The 24,673-nt window shown below is 65.7% G+C and overlaps 5 protein-coding genes across 5 annotated transcripts; 4 read left to right on the top strand and 1 right to left on the bottom strand.

Moving 5' to 3' along the window:
• The first annotated feature begins 904 nt into the window (after positions 1-904).
• Positions 905-2,361, top strand: EMIHUDRAFT_434643 (hypothetical protein). The gene is given in 3 exon segments (XM_005781658.1): positions 905-1,277; positions 1,415-1,586; positions 1,602-2,361. 3 exon segments carry the CDS (start codon positions 915-917, stop codon positions 2,165-2,167), a joined length of 1,101 nt encoding a protein of 366 aa, XP_005781715.1. The 5' UTR covers positions 905-914; the 3' UTR covers positions 2,168-2,361.
• A 2,141-nt stretch (positions 2,362-4,502) lies between these two features.
• On the top strand, positions 4,503-5,854 carry EMIHUDRAFT_203885 (hypothetical protein; the record flags this gene model as incomplete). The annotated part of the gene is made up of 4 exons (XM_005781657.1): positions 4,503-5,001; positions 5,146-5,321; positions 5,395-5,509; positions 5,574-5,854. The coding sequence occupies 4 exons, from the start codon at positions 4,503-4,505 to the stop codon at positions 5,852-5,854; spliced, it is 1,071 nt and encodes a 356-aa protein (XP_005781714.1).
• A 529-nt stretch (positions 5,855-6,383) lies between these two features.
• EMIHUDRAFT_434640 (hypothetical protein) lies at positions 6,384-9,477 on the top strand. The gene is made up of 11 exons (XM_005781656.1): positions 6,384-6,852; positions 7,125-7,202; positions 7,343-7,382; positions 7,601-7,656; positions 7,830-7,876; positions 8,136-8,187; positions 8,263-8,337; positions 8,521-8,584; positions 8,661-8,692; positions 8,897-9,294; positions 9,428-9,477. The coding sequence occupies exons 1-10, from the start codon at positions 6,421-6,423 to the stop codon at positions 9,089-9,091; spliced, it is 1,071 nt and encodes a 356-aa protein (XP_005781713.1). The 5' UTR covers positions 6,384-6,420; the 3' UTR covers positions 9,092-9,294; positions 9,428-9,477.
• Positions 9,478-12,328: 2,851 nt separating this feature from the next.
• Positions 12,329-13,520, bottom strand: EMIHUDRAFT_63977 (mitochondrial citrate carrier; the record flags this gene model as incomplete). Its single annotated transcript, XM_005781655.1, has 3 exons — positions 12,329-12,546; positions 12,615-12,871; positions 12,940-13,520. 3 exons carry the CDS (start codon positions 13,518-13,520, stop codon positions 12,329-12,331), a joined length of 1,056 nt encoding a protein of 351 aa, XP_005781712.1.
• Positions 13,519-16,614, top strand: EMIHUDRAFT_203882 (hypothetical protein; the record flags this gene model as incomplete). The annotated part of the gene is made up of 8 exons (XM_005781654.1): positions 13,519-13,545; positions 13,617-13,943; positions 14,196-14,336; positions 14,693-14,934; positions 15,154-15,313; positions 15,544-15,756; positions 16,050-16,106; positions 16,180-16,614. 8 exons carry the CDS (start codon positions 13,519-13,521, stop codon positions 16,612-16,614), a joined length of 1,602 nt encoding a protein of 533 aa, XP_005781711.1.
• Positions 16,615-24,673: the final 8,059 nt, after the last annotated feature.

Here is a 24,673-nt window from a genome sequence, read left to right as displayed (position 1 = left end):
GCTCGCGCCCCCGTCTCCAACCCCATGGACTTCCACCCTCACCCATGCCCCACCCACTCTCGCGGGTGTCTCACACTGGTGTGCGCACGGCACAGGTGCGTCGCCCTCTCCGCCGAGCAGCGCTCGTGCCGCGCGACGGGGCTCCATACGTCCTGGGCCCCGACCGCCCAGCGGCACGACGAAGCGACGGCGAGCTACGTGCCGGCGCCGCTGAGCGAGCTCGGGAGAGCGCTCTATGGGTACGGCGACGGGTGGGCAGGGCGTGGCGGGGCAGGAGGAGGGCGCGAGGCGAGGGCAGCGCGTCGGCGCGCGGAGCAGGCCCATCCGCAGGGGCTGGGGCGAGGCGGCGGCGGCGAGGGTGGCGGCGCGAGCGAGCGCGTCGGCGTGGACGAGGAGGGTGGGGCGGCGGGCTCGCTGCCGGAAGGGTGGAGGGCGGAGCTGCGGAAGGCGGCGAGCCGCTCGTACCACGTCTTTCACGGCCCGGGCGGCCTGCGCGCCGTCTCTGCCCCGGACGCGTGGCGGAAGCACCGGCTCTCGCAGCCGCTCGCGACGCGAGAGGGCGGCTCTGGCGGCGGCTCTGGCGGACATGTCCAGAACACGTCCACGACATGTCCCGGACATGTCCTGAAGGCGTGCCGGGCGGCTCTGGCGGCGGCTCTGGCGGCGGCGCCGAAGACGCTGCCGAGGCCGGCGGCGGCGGCGCGGGGTCGGTGCTTACCGCGGCGCACGTCTCTTTCTTTCTGCGCTTTGGGTATGTGGTGGTGGAGGGCGCGGTGCCCGAGGAGCTGACTGCGGCCATCGCGACCGACGTCCGGGAGCACTTGCTGCGCCGGCACGGGATTGACTTGGACGACGCTGTGCGCACCCTCACGCTGCCGCGGCTGCAGCGCGCCTTCTCCCCCGACGGATCAGGCATGCTGGAGGTGTACTGGCTGCGCAGCATGGAGGAGGTGCGACAGCTGCCGGCGCTGCACGACGTCACTCGCACCCTCTTCGAGCGGTCGTGGGGCGCCGCAGCCCGAGGCTTCCGCCGCAGCCGCTCCTCAGGGATGGTGGCGCAGCCCGACCTTGGACTCTACATCGACCGCACATCGGTGCGGCTGCCGGCGGCGGCGTTGCAGCCTCTGCTCCGCCGAGACGGCCCCGTCGCGAGCGCCTCTGCCGCCTCCACCGGCTTCAAGATCCGAGTGCCTACGGGCGGCGCCGCCACTAACGGCGGCGGAAGAGGCCGGGACGGCGGCGGAAGAGGCCGGGGCGGCGACGTCTACTCAGTCAAGGCGCCGCCCCGGCGCTGCCCCTCCCCCCTCCTGCGCCTCGCCAGCGCGTTGCCCGCGGCCCCGCGCGTGCGTCCTGCAGATGCTGCTCGGCCACATATCTCCCCATATCTCCCCACATCTCCCGATATCTCCCGCAGATGCTGCTCGGCCACCGTGACGGGGCGCGCGGCGGCAAGGAGTACTTGGTGTCATGGCAAGGCTACCCGGGGGAGGACACGTGGGAGCCGGCCGAGCACATTCTCGACAAAGGCCGACCGCGCCGCCTAGCACTGCACCGGCCCACCCGCGCTGCTGGCCACCCGTTCCTCCGTCGCGGAACCGCAGGCGTGATCTCGGCCTACGACGCGCGGCGCGCCGGCGGTGGCGCTGCTGCTGCCCCCCTCTCGGGCGGCGCCCATGCCGCCGGCACGACGCGTGCCCCTCCTCTTGTGCGGCTGGAGCTGGCCCTCGATCCTCGCTCCGGACGAGTCGGCGCCTCGGTCCGCGCGGTGGCCCACAGCGCGGCGGCCACGCCGCGCAAGCGCAAGGCGGCCGAAGCTTGCGGGAGGCGCACGAGGCCGGCCGCGGATCAGCCGCCGCAGCCAGCCGCCGCAGCGCACGCCGTTTGGCCGTTTGAGCACGCGCCGCCGCCGGGGCCCGCTGCCAAGGTGCAGCAGGCCGCAGTCGCAACTGGCACCCTCGACTGGCGGCAGCCCGCGGTCGCGCTCCCGCCGCCGCTCCAGCCACCGCAGCAGTGGCAGTGGCCAAACCCGCAGCCGCAACCCCTCGCAGTGGTTGTCGCCACGCCAATCAGCCTGCCCTTCAGCCTGCCGACGGTGACCACGGACGGTGTTGCGGTGCTGCCCATTGGCCACGTGATTCCAGCGGGATGGCCCGCAAAGGCAGTCTAGCACGAGGCGAGGTTGGGCGCGCAGCGGGGGGGTCACGATGATGAGTTGTTGGGATCGCGTGAGCGCGTGCACGCGCGCGGTCGTTCGCGGATGGCTAATGGCTGCGGTTGTGTACTGTCAATGATTCTAAAGTATTCGCATGTGTGCGGTCTGTCTCTAGTTTCTGTCTTTGATTGATTATGATTTCAATTTTTTATGTTTTCTTTACTCATTTTTGCGCAGCGGCGCCGCCTGGCGCCCGCCCCGGCGGTGAACGAGCGGGGAGCGAGTGAACCGGCAACCGCCGGCGCGGGTACGGCAGGCGAGACGAGGAGGACGGAGGCGAGGGCAGAGACAGCGCCGCAGTCGACGGAGGCGACAACGATGGAGAAGGGGAGGGAACGACAACGCGCACAGAGGATGAGGATATAAACTGGGACGACGCAGCGGAGGGGATAGACGAGGGAATCGAGGGACCGGAGGGCTTTCGCGACAGCGACGATGACGACGAAGGCAAGGGGGGGAGACGGAGGGGCGACACGCAGGAGGAGCAAAATCGCGAACGGCCCGAGCAGAGAGGGCGACGGCGGAGCACGAGGGGGCAACGGAAACGCTACCAATGACGCGAACCGAGGCACGGGCGACGACGGGGACGGGCGGGAGGGCGACAGCGACGTCGAGGTTGACGCAACGGTATCGAGAGCGCCACCCAAAAGGATGCGGACAGCCATGGAGGGCACCGAATGGAGGGCGAACGGCACGATACGAAAAGGCAGGGCGAGGCGGATGGAGAAAGAAGTACCGAGGAGGCCATGGTGGAGGGGAGGGACGGGAGGACGAAAGAAGGGCGAGGAGGACGAGCGGCCCGCACAGGCCGCGAGCAGACAGCGCCTGCTGACCATCTCGAGACATTCGCAAAGAACGCTAGCTACATGGGAGGGCTTCGTGAAGGATGGATTGAAAAACATTCGAACAAAGAAGAGGCGACGGGAGGAACCGGCAGAGGATGCAGTGACGTGACACACACACACACACACACACACACACACACACACACACACACACACACACACACACACACACACACACACACACAACACACACACACACACTCACACACACACACACACACACACACACACACACACACACACACACACACACACACACACACACACACACCGCTCACCCACGCGCACCGGGCCTTGCACTTTAAATGCCGTGGGGCTCCTGTCGTTAGACGTGGAGATGCGAGGGTTGCCCCCCCTTGCCCCACCACCTCGTGTGTGTGGAGAAGTTTACCTTACCTTACCTTACCTTACCCCCCCGCAACCGACCGGGCGCCTGGCGGCTCCGCGGAGCTCCTTTGGCTCGGTTAGTTAGTTAGTTAGGAAGGTGAAGAACAGCCAGGCTCGGACTGGACACCAACGCGGTATGGGTGGACGCTAGATTGGCTCGGCGTGAAAATAAAAAGAAATTTGCGCTGCTAGCGGCTACCTCCCGCTCAGTACCTTTCACAAAGCATTGTCGGGATTTTCCAGACAATCGCTGGGCCCGGGGCGCGCGCCGCGCTGCCCGAAGACGTGCGAGAGCCTCATCGGCACAGCTGGACCATCTTCGTCGACCGGGGCGCCGCACCTCTCATTCGAGTGAGGCTGCCACACTCCTGGCGAAAATCGCCCGTGAGCCGGTTGGTGTGCCTCATCGCACAGCGTGAGGGCCTGCCGGCTTGGGACGTGCACCTGGCCAGCGCGAGAGGTCCTCTCCAGGCCCACAGAGCCCTGCTCTCCTGCGTCCTCTTTCGCGAGACGCTGTTCCTCCGCCGTGGGCCGCCCTCGTCCGACGAGGTTGGTATCGACGACGGCGCACGCACAACGCTTTGGGTGTTCGGGCGGCGTGTGTGCGGCCAGGTCTCGCCGCCAGTGCCGCAGCCGGGCCTGACTCTGCACGACGTGCGCTCGGTTGCGCTCGGTGCGGAGCATGTCCTCGTCGTGACTCGCACCGGCCTCGCACTAGCCTGGGGCGGCAACAGCTGCGGTCAACTTGGCACTGGCGACGAGAAGCCTCGCGGCTGGCCAACGAGCCTCCACCTGCTCGGCGCGGTCCGGTGCGCCAGTGCGGCGTGCGGCCCGCGCTGTTCCGCCGTCATCACTCTCGACGAGCGGCTCTGGACGTGGGGAGAGCACCAACCGGCGAGCGCACCGGCCCTTCTCCACACCTCGTGGGTCAACCGACACGGCGCCACCGATTGCGGCCTGCACGCAGCGCAGGTAGCCTTCGGAGGCACGTACGCTGCCTGCGATGCAACTGCCGCAGACGCGTGTTGTGAGACGTGAGCCCACGTCTAGGCGCGCACATGGTTCTGCTGACAAGCGGTGGCGCGGTCTGGACATGGGGTTACAACGAGTCGTCGTGCCTCGGCTGGCCGGCGGCCATGGTGCACGCGTCCTTGAGGCACGGATTCCAGAAGCCGCGCTGTCCAGTCGTCCTTCCTCAGGTGTGTGCTTCGTCGTGCGTCCTCAAGCGCCGCCGTGGGGGCGTGGGCGGTAAAAACGCTCCGGTCTGCTCTCAGGCGCTCTGCGTCGCGGCGGGAGCTGCGCACTCTGCGGCGCTTGTCGACGCCGGCGGCGGGCGGGGCGTCCCCTACCTCTGGGGCGACAACTCGTGTGGGCAGTGCGGTGTCGGCGGCGGCGGCTGCCTCCCTCTGCCGATGCCGCCGCCTGGGTTTGAAGCGGAGAGCGTTTCGCTCGTGCGCTGCGTCGGAGGCACGTCCGTGCTGGTGTGCCATTCTGGCCGCTGCTATCTGTTGGGCGGTGGCGCGCGCGTGGAGGCCGCCTCGAGCAGCGAGGAGGAGGGTGGCATCTCGGAGGGGGCGAGCAGCGCAGGGAGCGAGGGCGAGCAGGAGGCAGGTGGCGAGGGTGGCGACGGCGGCGGCGCGGGCGGCGGCGGCGGCGGCGGCGCGGGCGGCGGCGGAGAGGGCGACAGCGAGATTGGCATAGGCGACGGCGCCCGTGTGCCGCGGCTCGCGGGAGGGCTGCCTTCGGGGCTCGGTCTGAGGCGTCTCTTGGCGGAGAGGGTCCGTGATGTGGCGGCTTCCGAAGACCACGCGATTCTGCTCGACACCTTCGGGCGGGCGCATGGCTTGGGCTACAACCGCTACGGACAGAGCGCCCCGGTGCGGTGGCTCGAATCTCCGGACGGCGGCTCCACTGCCTCCGACTGACCGCGGTTCTCTCCGTTTTGCGTAGGGGTGCGGCCGGCTCCGCCTGAGCGCTCCGCGGCTCCTCGGCGCGACGTTTGGTGGGGAGAGGTTGCTGCAGGTGGCCGCTGGCGGCGGCGCGAGCGCCGTGCTGAGCGTCGGAGGTGCCTGCGAGTCCAGCGGTCGATTGGCCGGCTCTCACTCTTGACCGTCTAGCCGGTATCATAGGCGACAGCTTGCGTGCGCGTTGTGCCGCCGTACTGTTGTCGGCAATGCGGCCCGAGGAGGACGCCGACGTTGCCGACGTTGCCACCGGCGTTTGCGTCCAGCTCCTTCGGTGGAGTCTCGTGTGCACGGCACCGGGGCTCAGCGCGGTCGCAGCGCAATGCCTCCTCGTCGCCGGCCATCAGGGCGAGCAGGTTGCAGCGGAGTGGGCAGCGGCGGGTTTGCCGCCTCCGTTGTTGCTCGATGCTGTTCGTGCCGTCGAAGCCATGCGTGACGCGGAGTAGCGAGCGTACGCCGAGGGGCGAGAGGTGGGAGCGAGAGCGCGCGCCCGCAGGCCAGCGTTTTCCGTCTGCGGAAAGAAAGAAAGAAAACAGGCAACCCAAACGAGGCTCGAGGGATGGGGGAGCGGGAGGAGGCGACTGGGTCCACACCTGCACGAGCTCGAGCAGCGTCTGATAAGGAGCTAGCGGTGATTTCTTCGGTTGCGGAGGCGACGACACATATGGCTACCATCATCGTCAATCACGTCCATTGCGCCGCCCGATGCAGACTGTTGCGCTGCCCCCTGATCGCTGATGCTCGACGCTTGCTCCCACAAGTCGGCCACGATGACATCGGCCACGCCGACTCGGAGGCCGCACCGGTCAGGCGCGCAGCCGGAGAGAGAGGGAGGCGCTTCTAGTGAGATTTCTCTTTGTGAGCCTGTGTGTGTGCCAGTCCGCGCCAGTCCGCGCCCTTGTCGTGCCAGTGTGCTGTGAGAGAGGCTTGTATGTGAATTCTTTTGTGTCGCGACAGGGTGTTTGCACAAGACTCGATCGCCCTCGACAGTCTTGGCGGGGACTCGATCGCGATGGCGGAACATAAGGTCGCTCTCATCACTGGCATCACTGGGCAGGACGGGTCCTACCTTGCGGAGCTGCTGCTCAAAAAGGGGTATGCGGTGCACGGCGTCATCCGCCGCTCATCCTCCTTCAACACCCGCCGGATCGAGGACCTGTACGAAGACCCGCATGTGGACACGCGCATGCTGTACCTGCACTACGGCGACCTGACCGACTCGACCAACTGCTTCGAGATTGTCTCCTCCGTGAGGCCCGACGAGTTGTACAACCTCGGCGCCCAGTCGCACGTCAAAGTCTCGTTCGAGATGTCAGAGTACACGGCTGACACAGACGGTCTCGGCACGCTGCGGCTGCTCAACGCGATCCGCTCGTCGGGCCTCGCCGGGAAGACGCGCTTCTACCAGGCGTCCACCTCGGAGCTCTACGGCCTCGTGCAGGAGGCGCGCCGCCGCCGCCGAGCCGCGGGGCTGTCGGCCTCTCTGTCGGCCTCTCTGTCGGCCTCTCTGTCGGCCTCCCTCCGCCCTCCTCCATCCACCGACCTCGCCCACCACCCCCGCCGCCTCCGCCGCCTCCGCCGCATCACCGCTGCCCCCGCCGCCGCCCGCCTCCCACCTCGCCAGCGTGTGGAGAGACGAAGTTCGCCATTCCAGACCCGAGTGGCGATGCACCTGATAATAAAATAATAAAATAATTAAATAATTAAATACGACAGGTTCCCCAGCGGGAGACGACGCCCTTCTACCCGCGCTCGCCGTACGCCGCGGCCAAGCTGTACGCGTACTGGATCGTGGCGCGCCGGGGCGCCGGCTGCGTGGCTGGCTGCCGTCCCCGCGCCCCTCACGGGCTTCACTCTGCCGACCGCGTAGGTCAACTACCGCGAGGCGTCCCATATCTCCCCATATCTCCCCATATCTCCCCATATCTCCGTAGGTCAACTACCGCGAGGCGTACGGGATGCACGCGAGCAACGGCGCGATGAGCCCGCGCCCCTCTCCCACCACCCCAGCCGTCCACAGCCTGCAGCACGCGGCAACGCGTGTACCGCCAGCCCCCGCGAAGCCCATCCCGCCCCTTCCTCCCACACCCCCGCACACCCCCCGCCCCCGCCCAACGCGCTGCTGCAGGGATCCTGTTCAAGCACGAGTCTTATTGTCATGATTCATTACTGTTTATGATTGTTCTCATCAGGGATCCTGTTCAACCACGAGTCCCCACGGCGCGGGCCCACCTTTGTCACCCGAAAGGCGCGCCCCAGCCCCGTGCCACCGCCCTAGTCCTTGCTCACATCATGATCACCCGGAGAGCGCGCCCCAGTCCTGTGCCGGCCGCACGGATTGGGCTGCCCCCTTCGCCCCTGCGCGGAGTCGTGTTGGACCCCCCTGCAAGTGCCGACCGGCCCTCCCCTCCAGCGCGGCAGGTCACTCGCGCCGTGGCCAGGATTCACAAGGGGCTGCAGCAGACACTGTGCGTGAGAGGGGGCAGTCTCTCCCTCTCCCTCTCCCTCCCTCTCTCTCTCTCTCTCTCTCTCTCTCTCTCTCTCTCTCTCTCTCTCTCTCTCTCTCTCTCTCTCTCTCTCTCTCTCTCTCTCTCTCTCTCTCTCTCTCTCTCTCTCTCTCTCTCTCTCTCTCTCTCTCTCTCTCTCTCTCTCTCTCTCTCTCTCTCTCTCCAGCGGCGCGCGCGCTGCGGGCATGGCGCTTCTCCACACACCTCCCGCCGCGAGCAGGTACATGGGCAACATTGACGCGAAGCGCGACTGGGGCCACGCCCGCGACTACGTGCGCCCGCCGCCCGCTCGCGCCCCGACGGCGGTCGCTGCGCGCTCAGTCTCGCGCGAGCGCGCTGCGCCTTAGGTGGAGATGATGTGGATGATGATGCAAAAGGACGAGCCGGACGACTACGTCGTGGCGACGGGAGTGACAAACACGGCGGCCAGCCCCGCCTGGCACCCCTACTCCCGTCGTCATCACCACCACCCTCCACCTCGCCACCCTCCTCGCCCCCCCCCCCCGCCCCGCCCCGCCCCGCCCCGCCCTCCCTCTCCCGTGCCCCCCCTACCCCCCCTACGCCTCCTCCTCCAGCCCCTCCCCCTCCCCCCACCTCGCCCGCAGGTTCGCTACTTCATCGAGCTCGCCTTTGCGGCGGCCCCCGTGGGCATCACCATCGAGTGGCAGGGCGAGCGAGTCGGCGAGAGGAAGACCAGCCTGCCCGGAGCCCTCCCTCTGACCCTTCTCGGAACCTTCCTGTGTAGGCGAGGGCGTCGACGAGATCGGCGTCGACGCGGTGGGGATGCCTAGCCGCGGAAACAAACCTGCCCTGTGCACTCACACTTGCGGGCCACCGTCCCGCGCTGAGCACAGCGCGAACCACACGGGGCCCGTTCCACACTGTGCTCTCGAATGCGTGGCCACTCCGTACGAGGCAGCGCAGCGCAACACGCCACGCGCCATTCACCGTACTCCCCCCTCCTCCGTTTGATTGCGGCAGGCGGACAAGTCGCGCGTCCTGGTGCGGATCGACCCGAAGTACTTCCGGCCGACTGAGGTCGAGCTGCTGATCGGAGACCCGGCCAAGGCCAAGGAGAAGCTCGGCTGGGTGCCCAAGATCCCGATGCAGGAGCTCTGCAAAGAGATGGTTGCCTCCGACATCGCCCTCGTCGAGAAGGGCGACCTCACCTCGTGAGACCACCTTCCGTGCGCGCGAGATTGCATGTGAATCATCTAGGTGTAATGGGACGTACATCTCTCTCTTGTGTGACCGTCTGCTGCTACTGCTTTATCTCTTGGTCCCCCACTTGCTGCGCGTGGTGCCGAGTCCGAGTCGCGAGTCCGAGTGCCGACGGCCCGAGAGCGCGCGGCGCTCTCTGGCGGTCGTGACGGTGGTCGTCTCGCCAATTCTCGCAGCGACCTTCATGCCACCCCGCGGTCTTCTCACTCTCGTCGTTCTCTCTATATCAAGAGGTGTTTTCTTTTTTATGTGCCGAGGTGGCGAGGTGGACCCGACAGGATCCACCATGCTTCTGATCATGCCCGAGAGCTCCCCGCTTCTTGAAGAGCCACCGAGTTCTTGGGGTGGACGGCGACCACCGCCGGCTCCGACGGGGCGCCAACGCAAGGCGGCCCCTTGCGCCACCGCGGCCCCCCTTCTCGCGCGCTGCAGCTTGGGCGCCGCGGGGCAGCAGCTCCCGGGCCACCCGCTGCTGCTCGCTCTTTGCCCGCTGACATTCGCGCTGACCGGTTCGGCGTGGTCGCGAGTGCTGGCGACCCTCGGCGAGGCGGGCCTCTTCGACGCCCCCCTCCCCTCGAGCGACCACCTCCTGGATACGCTCGCCGCGCTCGAGATCGCCGACCTCTCCCCTCTTGAGGTGAGAGCGGGCGACCTTCTCCCGGTGGAGGGGACCGCCCCCCAAGCCGCCGTCGCGGCCCAGGCGGCAGTGCCGGCGCACCGCGCCGGGGGCGGGCGGGGCCGCGCCCCTGCGCGTCCTGCGCGAGCGGCGGTGCCTGCACGCGCGGCTCTGCACGCCGAGGCCGACCTCTTCTCGCACGTCACTGTGGGGCTTTTGGAGGACCCGGGCGCGACTCTTCCGTGGGGGCGCCTTGTCTCCATCTTGCGACTTCTCGGAGCCTGCCACCGGCAGGACGAGCGCAACCGGCCCGGCGGGGACGTCCGCGCAGCCGGTCGCCTCTTTCGCCAGGCCATCGCGGCGCGTTTCTCCCAGAGCATGGACAACTCTGTCCTTGCGCAACACATGGGAGAGTACCTGGATGAGCTCGGCGGCGGGCTGCCGGCGGCGCTGCGCGATGACCCCCTCACGCCCCGCCTCTGCCTCAACGCCCTGCGCGACGCACTCGTCTACCGCGAGGGCGGGGAAGAGGCGCGGCGCGTCGAAGAGCGCCGCTACCGCCATGCGGCCCCGCTGGCCCCGTACCTCTTCAAGCATTTCCTCTCCCCACTGCCTTCGGGGGAGGAGGCGCTCGAGAGAGTCAGCAACCTCACCGCCCTCCTCCTGCCAGGGGGCGGATCCGGCAGGTCTCGCGTCCCCTTCCACGTGTCCGCCGCGCGCGTCGAGCAGGCCCTGCTCCCGAAGCTGGCCCTGCTGGAGGCGCAGGCCCCCGGGTTGGGCGCCGAGGCGCGCCTCGCCGAGCTGCGGCGCCATCTCACTGCGACGGGCTCCGCGGGCGCCGGGGGGAGCGGGACCGGTGGCGCGGGACCGTCCTCCGGCTCGGGCGCCGCCGCCGCCGCTTTCGAGACCGAGCTCCTCACGCAGGAGTACATCGCCCTTCGCGAGGCGGCCGCTAACATGCGGACCGACAGCCGCGAGGACCGCTTTGCTGTCTACGACCTCGCCCTGCGGCCGGAGATCCACCTCCCTCGCCGCATCCTCACGAACGGGGACAAGGATTCGCCGCTTTGCCGGCGCGACACGACGCTGGCCGTGATCCTCTCGCTCTCCCCGTTCCTACCCGAGTGGTTTACGCTGGCGGTCGCCACGGAACCGGACGGCACCGTTCCGCGGGGCCTTGAGGACTGGAGCATCACGGGCGAGGCGGGCCGCGCCCCTGCGTTCCTCAAGTCCTTCCTCTCGGCCGACTGGGCCACAATGGACTGGTACGGCACGCCTACCACCCCCGGCCTGTGCTACTACCTGTCCTGCCGCCAGACCGCGATCTACATGCCGCCGAAGCCGGAAGACTGGTACTGCGTGCCGGTCACGCTCCGGAGGCTCGCCGACTTCGGCCAGCGCCTTTTCAGCGCGCTCGGGTACCCGGCTACCGTCGAGCACGGGCACTCGTTCCAATCCTTCATCCACCTCATCGTCTTCTACCTACCTATCTGTCTTGTGTGTGCCTTGCTGGGGGAGCAGACGGCTTCATCGCGAAGCTGCCCCCAGCAGGCGTCTTGACGGGTATCAAGAGCAGACGGCTTCATCGCGAAGCTGCCCCCAGCAGGCGTCTTGACGCCTATCAAAATTCTTCCCTACAAAAGAGGCCAACGGACCCGAGAACCGCCAAAAACTGCGAAAAATGCCGTCACGGCCAGCTCGGCACTATCTACTCAAAAAAAGTGACGTAGAGCACCCACTTTTTAAGCGTTCCGCGCACACACAAGGTCCGCCTGCGTGCACCGCCAGCTTCCCAGGGCCATCGCGCGAAAAACGACGGAGGAGGTGCATCCTAGCTGTCGCCACCGAAGGCGACTCGGCGCCGCTGAGATCGGAGATCAAGCTCTGACAGGTCACACGTCGCTCCTTTGACGCCGACGTGACTCATCCGTGCAGAGCGCATCATAACACAGTCTCGACGCGCTCGGCACGACGCCTGCGACCCGTCTCGGGTCAGGTGGCACGACGCTCATCGCGCCTGCCAGCGCTGCCGTGCAGGCTGCCACGACGAGGTCGAGCACGCTTCTATACGCTCGCCCAGCCTTCCTTTCCATCCCATTAGGCAGCCTGGGAACGGTGGCGGTCAGAGGCAAAGCCTACGAGGGGTGGTGGAACCACATGTCACGGCCACCGCCGGCTCGACGCGATGTCCGATGATAGCCTCCGAAGGCTGACTTTGAGGCACCATCATCGGACGATGTCGACCGAGTTGGGTCGCTCTCGCGGTAGCCAGGTAGCCCCCGTACTAGTATCACCAGCCATGGCCCCAGGGAGCGCGGGCGAGGGCGCTGGGAGCAACACGGACAAAAAAACATCAAAATTCATCATGGTCACACACCCACCCGTATTTGCAACTAGTCAATCTTGAGAGACACACACCAACCCCTTCCTTTTTCGCGTCTCCCTCTCTCTCGCGCGTCTCCCTCTCTCTCTCTCTCTAGTGTCTGCTAACATGGAGTACAAATCGATCAGCATGCGAATTCACACGTTTCAACGTACGTGGGGCGTGGGGTCCGCTAAAGCCGTAGCGCAAGGCGTTAGTTGGTCTTGGAGCTGCTTCCAAACGCTCGGTCAAGCGCACGGCCGACGTACTCGTACAAGGAGAATTGGAGGCCCACCTCGATAAACACGCGGCAGACACGCGGGCCTACGCCATTCATCAGCACGCGGAGACCGCCGGCACGCACGAGCTCGGCGGTGCAGTGGAAGGCGCTGCGGTAGCGTCCGCCATCAATGCCCATCATGTTCGCCTTGACTGTTCGAGTTCACAAGTTGGGTTAGAGTGCTGGGTGTGTCCGCGCCAGTGCTGGCGTCGCGTTGTACCCGTGTCGATGGGCTGCGTCGCGACCGCGGACACAGCGCCGGCGATGCCGCCGCACAGCATCGCTTGCCAGGTAGCGAGCGGGGGCGGAGGCGTGCCATCCGCGCCGGCCGGCCCCTGCGCCAGCCGCTTGAGCTGGCCAAAGCCGAGGAAGCGGATCGCGTTGGTGGCAGCCCCCTTGGTGACCGCCGGCCCCACGCCCTGGAAATATCCGGCGACACCTTCGGCGCGCCAGATGCAGGCCACGCAGTGCACCAACCTGATTGAGCAAGTGCAGGGGTTCAGAACTTCGCCGGGAAGCGTGCGCGGCGGACGGTGGCCCGCCACCCCTCGTATTGACGCGGCCCGCGCGGCGACTGGTCGTGGATCATCTTGATGGCGATCACTTGGTTGGGCGTCTGACACAAGGCCGCCTCGGCCATCCCCGCCGCGAACCCGTTGATGGTGTCGGCGGTCGGCGTGCCAAGCCGCTGATGCATCCCGCGTCGCTGCGACGCTGCCGTCAGCGTCTCAAAAGTCCCGAAGCGTACCGCGGAGCGCGGGCCGCCAAAGATCGCCCACGACAAGCCGCCGCGATACAGGCCAAGAACGCCACGCTCGCGAACAGTGGCCGCTGCGCAATGGAATGGGCTGCGAAATCGGTCCTTGCCGGCGAACAGCGCCGAAGCCTCCTGCTGGAGCTGCATCTGCGTCTTGATGTATTCGAATGGAAAGGTGACGGAGATCTCAAGCGTGCCCGCCACCCACCCGGCAGCGGTCGCGCTGGCGAGGCTGTTGGGCATATCTTGGTTTTTCCAAAAAGAAAAAACGTCCCGCCCCCGGGGAGGCAGCACCAGGCCAGGCTCAAGCACCAGGGCAGCCACGCGCTCCTTCCGCTTACGCCCGCGCCTCCTCGTACGACTTGCCATGCGCACCGTGACAAGCGAGGCGTCGGTGCGGCTGCCGCCAAATCCTGCCCGGGCGCTTTCTCCCGGTGCCGTGAGGCGCCAGCCCCCGAGTCGCAGGTGGGTATCACCGAGACGTGCACGCCGGGCCCCGGCTTCCGTGCCGCAACGAAGCAGCGCTACTCGGACTTCATCGTCAACGAGGTGCGGCTGAGTGGCGAGCCGGTCCATCTCGCATCGCTCCCAGCTGCCGTCGCCCAGAAGGCGGCCGAGGAGGAGGAGCTGCCGCCGCCGGCCGAAGCAGTGGAGGAGCTCGCCGAGCTGCTGGGCGAGGGCCCCGCCGCGGCGGTGCTGCGGCTGGATACGCACGAGCGCGATGCAGCACGGGCGCGCGTCGAGGCACGCGCTTGGAAGCGGCAAAAGGGAGGCGGTCGAGGCGGCGGCTCGGTACATGAAGCGGCGGCGGCAGGGCCAGCGGCGGCGACGGCAGGGCCGGCGGCGGCGACGGCAGGGCCGGCGGCGGCGACAGCAGGGCCGGCGGCGGCGACGGCAGGGCCGGCGGCGGCGGCGGCGGGGCCGGCGGCGGCGGCGGCGGGGCCGGCGGCGGCGGATCCTGTGGAGGCGGCAGCAGGGTCGGCGACGGCGGCGGCGGAGCCGGCGGTGGGAGAGGCGGGCCGCGCGACGGCGCCTAACGGCGAGGAGCTGCTGCGCGATGGCGTGCTGCTGTCTCGCGACGACGACAAGGTGCACCGCAAGGCGGTGCACGAGTGGATCAAGCGACACCTGCCGCGCCTCACGTCGACCACCGAGGAAGATGCCGACGGCGGGAAGTGCGTCCGAGTGCTCGCCAAGTCGGCCGAAGCGTCGGCGGGGACATCGCAGGACAGCGGGCGCGGCAAGGGCGGTGGTAAGGGCGGCAAGGGCGGCAAGGGCGGCAAGGGCGGCAAGGGCGGCGGCAAAGGCGGAAAGCGTCCGCGGCGCGACAACCGCATCGATTGGCCGCTCGAGGTCCGTGCTGCCGCGCCGGAGCCTGTCCGCCTCCCCCTCCTCCACCTCCCCCTGCTCCACCTCCCCCTCCTCCACCTCCCCCTCCTCCACCTCCCCCTCCTCCACCTCCCCCTCCTCCACCTCCCCCTCCTCCACCTCCCCCTCCTCCACCTCCCTCCCCTCGACGCGTCTGCCCCGCGCGGCGGCAGGCAGGCAGCCACCGGTACCTCGAGTTCACTCTGTACAAGGAGAACCGCGACACGCTGCACGCCATCCTCCAGCTCGCTCAGTCGCTGCACGTGTCGCAGAACCTCTTCACCTTCGCCGGCACCAAGGACCGACGCGCCGTCACCGCGCAGCGCGTCTCCGCCTTTCGGCTGCCCGCGTCAAAGATCGAGCAGCTCATGGCGCGAAAGCCGTTTGGTGACTCGCTCGTCGCCAGCGACTGCACGTATGCCCCGGCGCCCCTCCGCCTCGGCATGCTCGGCGGCAACCACTTCACAATCACGCTGCGCGACGTCGACGGCAGCGACGCCGCTGACGGCGGCGGCGATGCCGGCGGCGGCGATGCCGGCTGCGGCGATGCCGGCGGCGGCGATGCCGGCTGCGGCGATGCCGGCGGCGGCGTTGCCGGCGGCGGCGATGGCGCGCCGTCGCCTCTGGTGCCGAGCAACGTGCAGGCGGCATTGGAGGGCCTGCGGACACACGGCTTCCCAAACTACTTTGGGCTGCAGCGCTTCGGCGCCAACGTCGACGCTGCCACACATGAGGTGGGCGCCGCTCTGCTACGCGCCGACTACCCCCAGGCGCTGCGGCAGCTCGACGAGGGAGTGTGTCTAGGAAGTGTCTAGGAAGTGTCTAGGAAGCGTCCACGAAGTGTGTAGGCGCTGCGGCTGCTCCTCGCGCCGTCGCAGGACGACTCGGCAGAGGAGCTCGAGGCGCGGCGCATCTTCTGGAGCACGCAGGCGGCCCCCCTGCCCCTTCCCGGGGCCAGCGCGGGGGAGGGGCGCCCGCCTTGCCGAGGCGGCCTTGCGTCTCACTGGCCCCTCGTGCGTCACAGGACGCCGTCGCCGCGCTGCGCCTGCTGCCGCGGCGGCCGAGCGTAGCGCGGCAGCTTCTCGAAGGCTTGCGGGACAGCGGCTCGTCCAACGTGCTCGCGGCGCTCTCTCGGCTGCCGAAGAATCTGCGCTCGATGTATTTGCACGCGCTGCAGAGCTGGGTGTGGAACCACGCCGCGTCGGAGCGCTTGCGCCGCTACGGCTGCGAGGCGGCGGTCGAAGGCCTCCTCTGCTAGGCCGCGGGCCGGGCCGCACCGCCGCCCCGCCCGCGACGGCCCGCCGTGCAAGTATAGGCGACCTCGTGTTGCCACCCGATGCGGTGGCGGGCGGCGCGGCCACCGGAGCCGAGATCGAGGCGGTGGCGTGCGAGCTGGACGCGGGTGGCGGCGCCGCGTTGGCTGAGGAAGCGGCCGGCGGTGCCGACGGCGCCGAAGGTGCCGAGGGCAGTGACAGCGGCGTGGGCAAGGCGGCGAAGGGCGGCGACAGCGGGCCGCACGGCTTGCCTGAGCCGCACGTCGTGACTGCGGAGGAGGCGGCCGCACGCACCTACTCCATCGAGGATGTGGTGCGTGCTATACCCGTGTGTGTGGCCTGCCGTCGGGCGCTCTGCCACCTCTCCCTCGCCCGCTCGCCACCAGGTCTTGCCGCTGCCGGGGACCAAGGTGGTGATGCCGCAAAATGAGCTCGCCGAAGTGTACACCGAGCTGCTCGCCCGCCAGCGGCTCGAGCCCGCCTCCTTCCACCACAAGGTCAAGGAGATGGTGATGCCGGGCGCGTACCGGCGGCTGGTCCAGCGGCCGCGTGACCTCTCGTGGCAGTACTTTCGCTACACCGACCCGCGCGTGCCGCTCGCGCGCACCGATTTGGCCCGGCTGCGCGGCGATCCCGAGCCGCAGGGCGTCGCCGACGGGCCGCGCCTCGCAGTGGTGCTGCGCTTCACGCTGCCGCCGTCGACGTACGCGACGATGCTCCTCCGCGAGCTGACCAAGCAATCCACCGACCTCACGCATCAGCTGGAGCTCAACCAGCCGCACGTTGCGCCAACGAGCGCCGAACATGCAAAGGAGGAATGATTTCTGCCGCACGCGGGTGGATCTAGTTTGGTGTTCCTTTCGTTTCTAGCCTCCTGCTTGCGTGGGTAGGGCCGAGTCCTTGGCTTACGGGGCGTTGTGTAATGGTAGTAAAAACGATCAGGTGTTGGCATTTACATCATTTCTTCGCGTCTACTAACGTGTGGGTGCATTCGTGCACAAAGCAGATACCAGACCTCGGTTTCCCATAGGGTTTCTGCTCCGGTTTCCCATTGCGGTTTCGCATAGCCGAAAACCCAGGGGTCGGTCGGTTTCTGCGGTGCGCTCTGTTTTTTCTGGGATCTGTTTTCTGGGACACCCGCCTCGATTTCCCGCGGGATCTGCCCGTGGGTCTGGTTTCTGCGGTGTGAATACATCTCCCGCTTCGTCCTAATGAGCTCATTCCGGCCAATGAACAGGTGTACCCCCGTCCGTACCCGGGGGTATCGAGCACGAAATCACAGAGAGAAAGAACATTGCGCGTCACGCGATCTGTTATTCTGGGATCTGCTTTTTCGGTCCCCGATGGCGAGCTGGCTCGACGATCTCGGTCTCCACGAGCTCGAACACATCAAGGATGGCGCAAGTGCCTTCGCGCAGGAGCTCCACCCAATCAACTCGGCGGAGGATTTCATCAGCTTCGTGGTTGCGCTCAACCTCTACCCACCTGGGACGCCCTTACGCGCGGAGCGTATTGCTGGGGAGATGCCGGCAGGCCTTTCCGCTCCTGCGGTGCGGTATCTGCTAAAGAAGCTGCCCATTGTCGATCGGCTTGCCTCTCAGCTTCGCGACGACCCGAGCCGCAAGACCGTTCGGCTCGTGCCGGACGTAGAGCACTGCGTGGCGTGTGGCCTCGCTGGGGAGGCGGTACCCCTGGTGGTCAAGTGGGGTAGCAGGTGCTCATCTCCAACGGTCTATGCGGAGCACGGGCGACTGAAGGGCGAGCTCAATGGCCTCTCCTGCCCTCGGTGCTCCGCGTGGCACAGCATGTCGTACGCTGAGGGCGGCACGCGCATCCCAGCTGGCAAGCAGGTGCCCTACCCAGGGGCGACTGCATCCTCACGCCGCTGGGTCCAGCTTTCCCAGAGCACCGTGTTCGAGAATTCGCTGCTCGACAGGTTGTCGGCACAGATGGTGCATTCTCACACCGGCTTCGAGACCTTCTGTCACGAGTGGGCAATGCGGTGCGGCGTACCGCGTACGAGATGTGGAACCGTACGGTTTGTTGCCTCCGCGTCGACCGTCCGTCCATCCGTCACGTGTGGGCGAGGCGAAAACGTTCGCAATAGCGTTGCACGCATCAAAAAGTCTCAGAGCCGCTGTTGCATGGCCTAGACCACACATCCAGTAAGCTAAAAGTATGTAACACATCCAACAAATCCGTCAACACAAGTAAACGCGGCGGTCCGTCACATCCTACACGAAACTGGGCAGTCCAGAGGCAGAGACGCGTCCAGCATGGCCGGAAAGCGAAAGCGTGCCGTCGCCGACGACGGTGGCCGAGAGCCTCTCGACAATAACGAGCTGCTCGCTCGTGCGTACGATGTCGAGCCGAACCTCGAAGCCCGCTACTCGAAGCAAATTGTTGAGTGGGGTCGCAATGTGGCGACCATGGCCGGGGTGAGAGCGCCCGCTTCTGCGCATACTCTCTCACATACAACCGCTGCCCACTCGCCCGCACCACGCTTGAACGTCTACAACGCGACCACCCCTTGGCAGCCTCACCGCGGCGACCATCTGCCGTAGCAAAACTGCCTCGCGGCGTTCATGAGTCGACGGCTCCGCCCCTGCTGCAGGCCAACGTAGACTACTTGCTTGCGCTCCTACCGGCATTCAACCGCGCGGCATGTAAGCGCGTCAAGGTCCGCGTTTGGCACGATCCCGTCTCCGGGAGCGGCTGGTCGGAGTCCCTCAACGGAAGCAACCTGCTCGCCTCCGACTCTGGCCTCGGCAAGACCCCGATGCTGAACGCCCTGCGCCAGCAATGGGGCAAGTTCGAGGCGCTGGTCGGCGTGTCCACGGCGACCTCCAACGCGACTCCCGAGTCTCTTCTCCAGTTGTGCGCCAACTCGGAACACTCCGTGTTCGTGATCATGGACGAGAAGGGCAATAAGCTTTTCGAGCTGGCCGACGCATACAGTAAGGCACAGGGCGCAAACGCAAAGACCCTCCTCGAGCTCATGAGCGGCGTGCCTCAGAAGATCCAGCGTTCACCCGTGACGAAAAACGGACACACACCAAGCGCTAAGCGTGATGACGTGAGTTCGAATTCGGAGGTGCATCTGAGCAAAATTGGGCCCGCTCAAGATGTAAAAAAAATTATAAGGGTCAAGGTGCCGATTCGATCCAGAGGCCACTCGATCCTCGAGCGGCGGACGGCTCGGGTTGGCATCGTAGATGATGGACTGGAGATGGTGCCCACTCAACGTCCGATGATATAGCCAAAAATAATAAATAAAACCGAGGGAATTCACCACACACACCGACGCCCGAAGTGCCAAGAAGGACGTCACCAGTACGAAACCTCAGAAGGCCAGTGGCGTCGAGAGAACATTCCCTCGAGAGCAAAAAAAGAAAGCACAACCGAACCTCCTTCCCAGGTTACCCCCGCCAAATGCCGCCGTTCTCGGGGCATGCTATCCTGTGTAAGCAGGGCAGGTGGGGGAGGGGGGCACTCCCCCTGGTCTGATACTGGGGTGTGACTGTCTCTAGCGTCGGAGGCAAGGGCGAAGCTAAGAATATTTAATTTTTCAGAAGATCCAGCGCGGCGGGATCACTGGAGGACCCACGCCGCGAAGGGAGGGTGGCGGCCGAGCCCACAGAGCGAGAGAAACGCCCCTTATCCGTTAGGCCCTGAGGAGCCTCGCCGGCCGTTGCACTGCGAGCCCCCGCCGGGCTTCGCTGACGGTGACATCCTTGAGGACGGCGTCAAGGGTGACGATGAGGGCGATTCCAGCCTCTCCGCGGTCGCTGCGGCCCACGGTGTTTCTGCGGCCCTCGGTGGAGCCGCCTGGCCGTCACTCACCACCATGTGGGACGATGCGATTCTCTCATCGACTCATGCGTCGCAGGAGTTCACCCCCTCGGACCAGTTCGGTCTCTTCGGCCTCTCTGACGCGGATCTCCTTCTCGCGCATGACGAGGCTGTCGCCGGGCACCTCGGCGGGGCCAATTCGAGCAAGACGCACGCCGCGACTGGCGGCCCCTGAGGCACGCCATCTTTGACGCCGTCCCCGCTGCCGCCTTTGCGGCGCCGTGGCGCCCGGGCCGGTCCGCCGCCGTCGGGGAAGGCGGCTCAGTAGAGAGCTCCACCCCTCTGCCGGGGCTCGCCGGTCGTAGGACGGCGCCCCACCAGCGCCCGACCGGCGCACCCGCGCGGACAGGGAGAGCGATGCATGCACTGATGCCTTAGTTGGCGTCGCGTTAGGAGGAGGGATCGGGCGCGATGTGCGTGACCATAGCCGCTGCACCCTTGCGCGACGTAGTGTCGCCTGTGTGCAGTCGTGTGTCGAGATGCGCGAATCGTGCCTGCCCTATGTTCATGCCATGTGCTTGCCATGTCCATCCCATGTGTCGGCTGCGCCTAGCTGCGCCTTTAGGAACGACCATGCTCTAGAGAGCTCATAAACAGACAACGCAGTGCGCTTAGCATGTGCGCTGGCTTGGCGCGTGGTCTCTCTGTACACAGCAGGGCCGCCACTCACACCGTGAGCACGCTCACACACGTAGCACAGGCCGCGCTCACGGCACGGCACTGAATGCGAGGTAGCGTGGCAGTGACATGGACGACGACATGGGACGCCGCCCTCGGCGGAGATGACTACGATGCATTTAGGAACGGAGGATGCACTGCGGGCTGGCGGCAGCGATCATCGCCCACGGTCGCGGTGGCGCTCCACATGCGACTCTAAGCGATGGCGGCCTCCATCGGACACCAGCAAGCCGGCCTATTGGCGCTTCTTCTGCCGTGCAAGCACCTTGCGAGCGTCTTCGTATGGGCAGTACTCTCCAAGAGGCAGAGGCTTCTGCTCTGGCACGCAAAAGACCGGGGCCCACTTGCGGTCCGCCATGATGTATGCCTTATACTTCGAGAAGCTGCCTTCGGCAGCCTTCTTCACGAGGTTTTCCATTTGGGTTATGGCGAACGTGTCTGGCAGGCTTTCCGACGCGGCAAGGAGTTCGACGGCCAGAGCGGGTGATGCGCCATTGCCAACCACAAATCGGAAGAGTTCGAAGCGCTCGCGATTGTCGAGCCGCTTGGACCGTCCGAGGCGCTGCATGTCGTAGTCATGGCTGCGAGGGTCCTTCGACCAGGTCGTTGGCCAGAAGTGCAGGTCGCCAATGGCATTCTCAACGTCGGACAGGGCGTCGGCGTGCCAAACACCGAGTGCCTGGCGCTTGAGCAACTGAACGCTGGCCTGTTTTGCGTCAGTCTCACAGAGGAGCGACACTGTGCGCTGAGGCACCGTAGTGAGCCGCTTCTCGTCGCCGTTGAGAGGTGAAAGCAACGAGGGGCGCTCCATCGCACTCGATATCGCAGAAACCAGAACCAGAACGTTTCCTCCCCTAAGGGTTCCTCCCACCCAGAACATGCTGCTGTCTTAGTACTCCCGTTCGACCCATTCGGAATCCGATTAGTTAATGAGGGGTCATTCCGGCGGAATGACCCCTCCGGGAGATCGTTCACACCTCGAAAAACCAGAACCCAGAGCGTCTGGACCGATATTCCCATGGCCCGGATGTGATCTGTGGGATATGTCGAAAAAGCAGAATACAGAGCTCCTCCTCCTAGAAATCAGACGGTTTCTTGATAGCTGAAAGCCAGGGAAGAGCCTGGTATCTCAGTATGTTATATCCTATGATATAACATAGTGGGATCTGGTTTATCCACACCTCGGATATGGTCAGATATGGTCAGATATGGTCAGATATGGAGAGATACATCAAGATACCGCAAAAAAATCGTCCGCACTAGGGCTGGGGGGGCAGCGTGCCCAGTCCCCAGTCCCGTCTGTGCCTCTGTCTGTGTGCAATCTTTACCGGTATGGGAGTTTTTGGCTAATCAAACCCAAGGCCTGCACTAATCAAAAAGTGGTACGGGATACCAGTTGCCTCACGGAAATCAAAGCGAGTCGGAGTGCCTTCTTGGTGGCAAAATCGGCAAAATCGGCAAAATACCGGGTATTTTGCGGGTATACCTGAAAAAACCCGGGTATACCCGGGTAATACCCGCACTTTTGCATGGTTTCGCCCCCGGGACCACACCGACAGCCGCTACAACTACTGAAAACCCCGCATACCACTTTCGCATACCACTATACCATACCACTCCAAAACTAATCAAAATATCGCCAAATACCAGTCTCATACCGGTAAAGATTGCACACTGGCCTCTGTCAGTCCGGCACACCGTGGTCAGTGCATACAGCAGGATACGTAGGTGCGCCGGAGCGCGGAGGGCCGGCGGGAGGGGTGTCGGGGAGATGCGGAACGCCGAAACACCTATCAACTTTTAAATGTGTGACCCAGTAGAAAGGCGGTAAAGGAAGTTGTGTGACCTAGTAGAAAGGCGGTAAAGGTCACGCATTGAGCGAGCCGATGGCGAGAGGAAGGCGATGGCGAAACACTCGGGAGCGGCCGCGAGCAAGCAGCTGAGCCGTCCGTCGCCGGAGGAGGATGCGGTGTGCTCCGGCTGTCCCTCGTCGGTGAAGGGATCAGGCGCGTGGCGAGCAGGGCCATGTCCCCGCTCTCGCCCGGCAAGGCACTCGTTTCCAGTACTGCTGGATGTTACTCAGCCATCTGCAATATAATCATACCGTTGAGCCGCGCTTTGTCAAAATAGTTGCGGGAGAGGGGGCTCGTCATCGCGCCGTGCGAGGCGGCGCGGCCGACGAGTGCGAAGGCGCACGCGAAGCGGAGCAGGCCGGTCATCGCAGAGGTGGATCGTCGATCGCACGCCGATCGGGCGGACGGTTTGTAGGGAAGCGGTCATCCGCAACCGGCCCCAGAACTGGCCGTGACTCCATCACCACCAATCTCCGCTCCTCCATTGTCAGCCGTGCGAGGTGACCGCCCGCAGTGCATTGGCCTCGCACAGGGGACGATGGGCCCTGAAGGCGCGATCTGGAGTGCAGCATCGCCGAGGCTGCCGCACCGAGGGGGTCGTCGGCCGACGCGATGCTCTCGAGATCGGCGGGGCGCAGCATATACACACACGAACGTGTCGCAGCACGCACCGGCCGACCTAGACCGACCGATGGCTGCCTGCGAGAACTCGCGGCGGGCGCTGGCGAGGACCACTCCGCTTGATTTCTTTCTTGCACGGGAAAGTGGTTACACACCCTTCGGAGTCGCTCCTCATTGCAAACCCCGTCAGCAGCTCACCTTCGGGTAAAATAGAAAAACGCACTATTTTATCTGGGCTTCACTTCCTAGCATCCGAGAGAGAGATTTTTAAAGACCAACAAGAAATCACGACTCTCACAGTGATTTGGGCTCGGCAGCTTGTTAGCCCTCAGCCGAAGCTGGGGCCGGTCCCGTAGCCGAGAGAGCCCGCGCCGATGAGTTCGACGCGGTCGGGAGGGCCTGCGAAGAGGCCAGCGAGATGGCGATCGCTGTACTTCATGGGGGTCATCAAGTGACCGCGACTGACAAGCCAGAGGTCGATACTCTGGGCGACCCATCGGATGCCACGAATGCCTGAGGGAGAGGGAGGCGAGGCCAGAGGCAGGCTCAGCTGCTCTCGGGTGATCCCGCTTTGGAGGCTGAAGGACCCGATCTCTTCTTAGCATCCGTGAGGATACATTGGAGCGTACTAGGGTCCGTCTGGAGTCGTCGCGTGCCTCCACAAGGAAGAGCTACGCAGTACCTGACATCCCCTTGCTGGGGTCCTGCCACTAAAGGCGGTGGGTTGGGACTCGATCAGCTTGGACGACCACGGGCTCGGAGGCAATCCTCAACGACCCGTGGCCTGGCCGCGTCGCCGAAAGGGATCGCACCACAGACCAGAGAGAGGGAGGAGCTAACCATGCGGAGAGCCCTCAGAACGACCCCCTTATCCCAGGAGAGGGTGGGTGGGGAAAGCGAAGAACCGGCGCAGCCAGAGTGCTGGCGCGGTCGCAGAGCCTGGCGCGGCCACAGAGCTGGCACGGCGCCGGGCCAGGAAGAGCAGCGAGAGAGCTGCAGGAGCAGCACGCAAAGAGCGCGGCCACGAGGCACGCGGAACGTGCTTGGACGTACGTCGCGTCCTGAGTGTTCACGGAGAAAAATCCGTGAAGACTGGCAGGAGGGATGAAGACCCTTCATATGAGAAGACGCTCCTCAGTGAGTACCTGCGATAAAGTAGTAGCCTCACACGAGTTGGGGCCCCTACCCCAATCGTTGACGGCGAATACGGAACGAGGGTGGGGAAAGAACAGGGTGCTCACCTGCACGAGCAGGATCTTGGAAGCAGCGGGGAGCCCCCAGCGACAGCATATCATCAGTCTACTCCGAACACGACGCGGCCAAAGAGGCCAGCTCCATTTTTTTCGGCGAGTGCAAGTCACCGACGAGGAACGAACGCGACTTGGCAATCGATGGCAATGAAATCGACTCTGAGTGACTACTCCACTGCCTTCCACGACGTCGCGGAACCGTTCCTCACGTACCACGCCGTCAACGCGGACAAGAGTCTTTCGCGCACGGAGCTCTCGCGAGGGGACTTTTGGCTCGCCGCGAGGCGGGCGGCGGCGCGGCTGCGTGCTGCGGGCGTGGGCGAGGGTGATGCCGTGCTCCACTTCTTCTCTTCCAATACGGTTGGCGACGTGGTCTACCGTCTGGCGGCCGTCATGGTGCGGTGCGTGCCCGCGACGGTCAACTGGCAGGCCGACACGCCTGAGCGAGTGCTGCACAAGGCGTGACGGCTGCCTCCAATCCACACGCACGCACGCGCGCGCGCGCGCGCGCGCACACACACACACACACACACACACACACACACACACACACACACATGCGCGCGCGGCCCGTGACACGTGACATCGCTCCCGCCCTCTCTCTTTATACAGAAAGGCGCGCGGGG

The sequence above is a fragment of the Emiliania huxleyi genome, assembly GCF_000372725.1.
Source record: "Emiliania huxleyi CCMP1516 chromosome Unknown EMIHUscaffold_20, whole genome shotgun sequence".
NCBI lineage: Eukaryota > Haptophyta > Isochrysidales > Noelaerhabdaceae > Emiliania > Emiliania huxleyi.
This window is presented reverse-complemented; position numbering and strand designations above follow the sequence as displayed.